The sequence below is a fragment of the Sebastes fasciatus genome, chromosome 2 (assembly GCF_043250625.1).
Source record: "Sebastes fasciatus isolate fSebFas1 chromosome 2, fSebFas1.pri, whole genome shotgun sequence".
NCBI classification, from domain to species: domain Eukaryota; kingdom Metazoa; phylum Chordata; class Actinopteri; order Perciformes; family Sebastidae; genus Sebastes; species Sebastes fasciatus.
The window spans coordinates 30622673-30630618 of NC_133796.1; the positions used below are offsets into that span (position 1 = coordinate 30622673).

The following is a 7946-nucleotide window of genomic DNA, read 5'->3' on the forward strand; positions in this document are numbered from 1 at the left end:
AAATCATCATATTGAATTATCGCCCAGCCTTCATTCAGGACAGATATTCTGCTTCTAGGTCTGGAAAGTCCAGAGAAATATGTGAACATACTAACATAGAGCTCATATTGTACAGTCACAGACTCTGTGTGGGATTTTTGTTGTTGGGAAGATACATTTATGTTTACACAGTTTCAGGCCATAGTGAGATTCAAATTGCTCATCTTCTTGAAAACAAAACGTGGCCTGGAAAACTGTAATTGTGAAATGGAAAATGAGTTGGGATCACGGAGCAGTTAGTGCTGTTAACATAAGTTGTGATGAGCATCGATGAAAATACAACGTTCAAGTCAAAGTTCCCACAGAATCACAGGATTGTATTTCATATAATAGTTTAAAAATACACATAAACGAGCTGTAATTATCTTTTGGCAGGAACCAGGGCAGCGGAAAATGCTTATTCCTGTTATTCATGTTTTGTGATTTGTTTTCCAGGGACAACTACACACTGCAGATTAACCCTAACTCGGGTTTATGTAACGAGGACCACCTGTCCTACTTCAAGTTCATCGGCCGCGTGGCAGGCATGGCCGTGTATCATGGCAAACTGCTCGATGGTGAGTGCCACCTGATTGTATAAATGTTGTCAAAGGGATCAGAGGAAATTGTGTGATTTTATAGATCCTGACACTTTTGTTTGTGTCCTTCAAAGCCTTCTTCATTCGGCCTTTCTACAAGATGATGCTGCAGAAGCCGATCACTCTCCAGGACATGGAGTCTGTTGTGAGTGTCACATTTCTAACGAACGCTAAATAAGACATTTTTAGGCGACCAAAAAGGTTATAATCAACTTTCATGAACAGAAAACACACTGTGGAGGGGGTAAAGTTGTAAGACAAAAACACAGATAATTCCCAGACCGGACAACGCCGTAGTAGCGACCTCAATCACAAGGTAGCCACGCCCTAAATCATACCCTGCTTTATGATCTATTTGACTCTAAATTGGACCATAATTTACTAAATGAACATCATGCTGTATTGAAGAGGACTTGAAACTAGAGATTGAGATCATAAACTCATGTTTACAATGTTTACTGAGGTAATAAATCAAGTGAGAAGTAGGCTCATTTTCTAATAGACTTCTATACAATCAGACTTCTTCTTGCAACCAGAGGAGTCGCCCCCTGCTGGCTATTGTTACCCAGTGTCTGGAAGACATTAATTTTGTGTGTTGTCTTTTCAGGACAGTGAATATTTCAACTCCTTGATGTGGATTTTGGAGAACGACCCGACAGACTTGGATCTGAGGTTCACCATCGATGAGGAGCTCTTTGGACAGGTGTGTTCAAACATGCCGCCTTTGCCTCAACAACTGATGTCTGTGTTTGTGATGAAATGCTTTTCTGTGTAATTCACATGATATAATCCCATTCTTCCTGTTCAGACTCACCAGCACGAACTGAAGCCGGGCGGCACAGAGATTGTCATCACCAATGACACCAAGAAGGAATACATCCAGTAAGCAACAGAAAATCATCATCTTCAAAGTGTTGAAATGACGGTTTGATGCTAATCTGCTGTTTTGTGTTTGACAGTCTGGTGATGCAGTTTAGGTTCGTCAACAGGATACAGAAGCAGATGACTGCCTTCAAAGACGTAACGATTTATTTGATTTTTTTGTAACACTGTAGACAACATTAAGTAAAGTATACAGTAAGAATAAAAGTCATATTTCTGTGTTTTAGGGATTCTTTGAGTTGATACCACAAGACCTGATCAAGATCTTTGATGAGAACGAGCTCGAGGTGAGTTTTCAGATTAACATTAGAAATGATCATTCAGATTAATTGCAGATTCATGCCAGAAAGCTAAATAACGGTGTGTCCACCTGCCGTCTTGTCCCCCACAGCTGCTCATGTGTGGTCTTGGAGACGTGGATGTGAATGACTGGAGAGACAACACCAAGTACAAGAACAGCTACTCCTCCAACCACGCGGTTATCCAGTGGTTTTGGAAAGTAAGACAACTTTCCGTGCCTGGAGCCGTCAAGCTGAGCTGCGGACCTTTCAGAGCTTATTGTTTATTGTATATCTGTTTGTGTTGTTATAGACGGTGCTGCTGATGGATTCAGAAAAGCGAATCAGGCTCTTACAGTTTGTGACAGGAACATCAAGGGTCCCAATGAATGGCTTTAAGGAACTCTATGGTGAGATAACACTTTTTATTGCTGCATTGTTGTGAAAAAGTGTTTTCTTGCTTAACGTCTCAGTCTAGATTATTCACTCTTGTATTCACTTATGATATGAAATGACTGCCTTTGCCTCATCACATCTTTTCCCTCGATACTGTAAACGCTTGTCTCCAATTCACAGGTGGCTTTTTTTTTGTAAATTAATTCCAGTTTAAATCAGGTTGTATGTGTTTGTCTGATGTTTGATGGTTTTGTTTTCCAGGGTCTAACGGACCACAGCTGTTCACCATCGAGCAGTGGGGAACACGTGATAAACTCCCCCGAGCCCACACATGGTGAGCACTTCACTCACATTTTTCCGTTAATATTTTCCGACATTTAAAAAGGCTGAAGCAGATTGTGCCAAAAAAACAAACTGCTTACATCGTTTTCTGCTCTCCTCGCTACTGATTTGTTGGTTCTGTTTAGCAGTAAGGTTTGTAGTGAGAACAGAGATTACAGTTCAGCTTCACAAATACTATGTAGTGAGGATGTTCAGAGCCTCTCTAAAGTTGTGTGTACACAATATCCACTCTTACTAATAATCTGTGCATGCATAAAATATATATTTTGGGGGCTTCAGGGGCTCCACAAGGATGTTCTGCCATAATATGGCATCATTACTGTAGAGGCCTTGATCAGCCTTGATTGACACATGACACTGAACATTATACTTTGCATTCTTCATCTTAGCTCATGTAACGGGAGGTCTTCCTCTCATTACTACCTCTATACACAGTTCATAACGGCCCCGTTAACTCTCTTCTGTACCGCTGATAGTGGTGACAGCCAACAGTCTCTGCATTGTGTTTGATGGTAGACCACTGCTTTCCAACCTTTTTCCTGATAGGGAACTCCTTTTCTATCATTGGGTAAACTGACAACCTCTGACTAAATTACCTATTTTATTGATATTTCATATTATAATCAATGCATAACAATAACTGATAAACTGTACAATTAATTCAAATAGTGAACTGCAAGAAGTTTTGTGTAAAACGAGCGATTTGAATTCCTGTGAATGTTACATCAGAGATGAGTTTTCCTGTTATTTTTAGGGACTTTTAATACAATTCTCTGTATTATGTATTTTTTTTCTTTTTAACAATCATACATACTTAATAGGCCTCTTTTTGACATATGTCGTGTTTTTCTTCAATCAGCTCTTTGGTTGTTTTAACTGCATATTTTTCTAATGCAGGACGAGGCTGTTTAACAGAGAGGGGAGGCTCTGTGAATATAACTTGAGTTCAGGTCTTCATTGTGTCTTTATCCTATTTACAGTATATCTTAAATAATAATCTAAACTTTAAAAATGGTAATTTCATTTAGTTCTCTTCACAGAAATGAATGAAATACTGAGATACAGGCCAACTTTATATTTCATATTGCGCTAAAAAGTTGTCTTACACCCTTTATAATGAAGTGTGGGTTGGGACTCCCAGGTTGGGAACCAGTGTGGTAGACTAACGGCTGACAGTTACACTCCAATGAAACACAGACAGCTCCAATGTCGATTCAAAGATGGATTTATTGGCTTACAAGCACTTTGGGATCTGGGGGATACAAGCCCGGTCTCTTAGATTATACATTATGCATAGACTATACATTCATATTTACAGATTAAAATTTACACAAACACACCTAGGGGGTACAAGATGGTGTTACTTGTTCCCCAAGTGATGGGCTTTTATAGCTGTATCGTTACCTTGGATACTGTAACCATAGTATTAAATATGAAATATAAAATAACAGCATCAAAATATCAAAATAATACAAATATTTACAACTTCCAACTATCAAATAAAGGTAAAATTACTGACAAAATTAATTCAATATTAAAAGGTTTTTCTATTCAACATGGTAAAAAGCTTAGATTAAAGCTGAAATTGTGTATCTAATGTAACATGCAAGAGGCATATGTTACACTTACACTGAGTTTTTGTGTGGCTGTGATAATGAATGAATAATAATAAAAAGGAATATTACAAAATAACATCTAATTGAGCACATAGTGGGTTGAAGCCCTCCAGTGGCTGGATACAGTCATAGCTCTCACTCTGCTGTTAGTGAACTGAATACAGTCATTTGTCTCAGTGAGTCACCTCAGTATTTAAGGGAGAACTCCACTAATTGTACATATCAAATTAAATGTTCTAGTCACAGAGAATGCAAAAGTTACAATTGAGTTGCATTCTGGGAAGTGTAGGATCCAGGGTTTTCGAGCTTGACACATACCAGGGACTAAAAGTGAGATTATTTCTGCCTCTGCTGCGCCACAATTGACCATTCCATTGTTAAGCTATCTCTGGAAACTCCCTCAACTTTATAAAGTGCTGCAGGAATGAGTCCTTAAACCCGGAAATGAGTTCCGGTTCCCTCGTCTGGAAGTCAATGGGTTTTTTAGTGAGATGCCTGAAATAAGGTCTGTTGTTAACACAAGCTGAAGAGATTTGAACGTCTTGTTCTACGATATAAAATACGTCAGTAAATACCCCCACTTTTACGTGTCTTAAAAAAGATGGTTTCTAACAAGTGGCTAAAGGAGACTACTAAACGTCATCACTAGTGGTGGTGATGTGAAGTCATGTGACCTGGTGTTGTTGGTTTATAGCCAAATGTTATCTTTTTACTTCTGGCAATTACATTTACTCTTCAAAAATCAATCATGAACAAAACGTAGTATCATAAACGTGTGTTTGTCACAGAGCTTATTTTCTGCAATAATCCAAAACCCAATGGAAAAATCCCATTGGCTTCTTGTCAAGGGAACCAGGGCAATGCTAACTTCCTGGTTGACCTACAAAAGTACGTCATACCTGGAGCACTCTATAGAGGTGCAGTGCTAAATCAACTGTCCCTTAAGAATTGTGAATGACCAAATAGCAGCTGAAGTTGATTCCTGCAAATGCTTTATGCTTGAATGTGATTTTTCCGCTGATCCCCTCATTGTCTTTCCATCCTTTCACCTGACACAGCTTCAATCGACTGGACCTGCCTCCTTACGAGTCCTTTGAGGAGCTGCGGGAGAAACTTCACATCGCCATTGAGAACGCACAAGGCTTCGACGGGGTGGATTAGAGCTCGTGCTGTAGCTGAGCTGAACTGACATTACTGCATGATGTGGTGAAGAAGTTGACGGGAGAAAAAGACAAGCTGTGCGTCAGATTGGGGTCTTAACCTGCCAGCTGTGTGACAGATGAAGGACAGTCACACAACCTTCACTTTGGTCCTCCATTGAGGCACACGTGGAGAAAAGACATGAAATCTGGAGTGACGGAGGGATTTAATCACTCTACGTGTTCTAAAGTTTACAAAGCAAACATGCAAAGCTGTATACTGTATAACAAATCATCTAACCTTAAAATAACAGTTTTATTTGGGCTGAATTGCCTCAGAAAAACGTTATGCTCGGATTCTCACATCAGGTACTTGTGAGATTTTGTCTTCACGTTGTAGTTGATGGGAAATTAGTTCAGTTGTGTTGCTCCTCTTTGGAAATCACTCGTCCCTTCACCACATGTTAGTGCTGGAAAGAGTGGACCATGGGTCAGAACATACTTGCCAACCTTCCTGATTTTCCCGGGAGACTCACGTTTTTATGTGACCTTATTTAAGTGTACTTATTATTTTGATATTTTCATTCTTTAAAAGTCATCAGAATGCAGGAAACAAAGTCTCTGAAACTCCATTTTTTGTTTTGAAATCCTCCCTATTTTTGAGGTCTCAAGGTTGGCAGGTATGGGTCAGAATGGTTATTAAGTTATGTTTAACATAAGTATAGCATCAACTCTTGACATTTGAATGAAAAAATAGAAGTCACCAGCCATGTTTCCTGTTTGAAATCCCTTTACGCATTACTAGACCCATCAGGAACAATATTACAAAGAAAATGTCATCCAAAGGTTTTAAAATCAAAAAGTGAAGGCAGCAACGTGTCAGAAGTTTTAAACGGCAAAACCCAAATCATCATTTGGCAATTCATCCTAAATAAAACATATTTTTTTCCTATATCATTTAAATTCTATACATAATTATACATTTTTCATTCCATCACACTAGAATCACTGATGCAAACCCCAAATATATGCACCTCAAAAAGCAAAATGTGCAAGTTATATACAGGTTTGAGCGACTACACTTGAGGAAAGTGTATCATTTAATTACTATAGTAGTGATGACCCGATACCAGGACCAGTAAAATGCTAAACTAATTATACTGCAGGTTGTATCTGACTACATGCAGTGTGTTAGATTGTGCTGGAATACTATGCATAATTGTACATGTTGACATGAGATCAGTGAATTTTTCAGTTATTACATAAATATATTATACATACAAAATTAACTTCTACAAAATGATGAAGCATTTATTGTTAAGACTGTTAAGACTCAAAGTTGCGAAATTGGCAAATAATGGTTATTGGTGCACCGCTACAGTAACACATGGCAACCACTCATACAACACTAAATGTGTGTTTATCAGAGTAAACAAATGTATATTCACGTAATATCTCCCGGCCAGTAGCTTACACAAAAATGTTATCCGACAGACTGACTTCATCACACTTTGCATACAGATATGTTAGAAATTGTTGCCTTTTGTCACAATGAGCGATATCATTTTGTTTTCCTCTGCTCATCATGGGTGTCTAATTGCAGCACGGTGCTCTGTTTTTAAGAGTACAACTTTAAAAAATTGTTTTGTTGGTTGTCGAAATGTGTACAGATTATTGTCAAAATGAGTAATCACTTGTTTATACCTTTGTAGGAAAGTAACTGTACTTCAGCAGTAGTTTTAACATTTTTCTGAATGGTAAGACATGTGTTTACACTACCTGCCATGTTTACAGGTCGTTTATAAAAGTATCGTGGGCTGGTTCTTGTCTCTGACAACACAATTTTATACTTTATGCTTTTATACAGTGAAGCACTTTGTTGATATCGATGAGTCTTACTTCTGAACTGTCTGAATCGTTGCCAATCTGTCACCTGCAGACTGCTTAAATCGCTCTTTAAGAATAATGATCCTGCGCTTCGACTGTGCACGTGTTTAAATGTTTACATGTGAACATCGCTGAAAATAAGCACATTCTCTTCTTTCACGTATATTTAAAGTCAAATACAGAGGCCTTCGTTTGTAATGTATTATAGAATTTGATTGTTTATTGATGTTTTAATCTCCAAATGGAAGTACTGTTATATATCTTGTCTACTGAAGATTAATGAATAGATCAACACTTAATTTCTGATATTTCAAACTTTCTTATGATAGAATTTAATAATAACACCTATAAGTGCATTACAACATACATGCAACATATATACAACAGTTAAAATGGTGGAATGAACTGTAGCTGTTAAATCACAATTTGATGACCTATAGCACACCAAATTGAATATAAATATATTTGAAAAATAAAGAAATATAAAAACAATTATCCAGTGTCTTCGTGTCTAACTTTCCCACTTATGTGCATTTTTTTTATTTTATTTTTTCTTATTTGAATTTTTCTTCACTTAACTTGATTTCTGGTTCTTTTCACACAGTTCTTAGTAACACTTTAACTATTTAGTATTTATAAGCTGTATACAAACATTGAATACTAAACATGTGACTCTCTAGTCACATGTAAAGACACACCAGGCTGGTAACCTGCAAAGAGAGGAGGAGAAGCTGCTGTGATGTAGAGGTGTTTGAATGTGATGTGGGACAATCAGTGGAGGGACAATAG

General features: G+C 37.7%; 1 protein-coding gene across 3 annotated transcripts in view; it reads left to right on the forward strand.

The window, feature by feature from the left end:
• Positions 1-7649, forward strand: part of nedd4a (NEDD4 E3 ubiquitin protein ligase a) — a 35921-nt gene extending 28272 nt beyond the window's left edge. For all 3 annotated transcript variants that reach the window (XM_074618493.1, XM_074618485.1, XM_074618475.1), the window contains 10 exons: positions 475-596; positions 692-762; positions 1225-1320; positions 1426-1499; positions 1577-1637; positions 1727-1786; positions 1891-1998; positions 2091-2187; positions 2435-2507; positions 5190-7649. In XM_074618493.1, the coding sequence (XP_074474594.1) occupies positions 475-596; positions 692-762; positions 1225-1320; positions 1426-1499; positions 1577-1637; positions 1727-1786; positions 1891-1998; positions 2091-2187; positions 2435-2507; positions 5190-5292 (865 nt within the window). In that variant the 3' untranslated portion in view covers positions 5293-7649. The remainder of the gene's footprint in view (positions 1-474; positions 597-691; positions 763-1224; positions 1321-1425; positions 1500-1576; positions 1638-1726; positions 1787-1890; positions 1999-2090; positions 2188-2434; positions 2508-5189) is intronic.
• Positions 7650-7946: the final 297 nt, after the last annotated feature.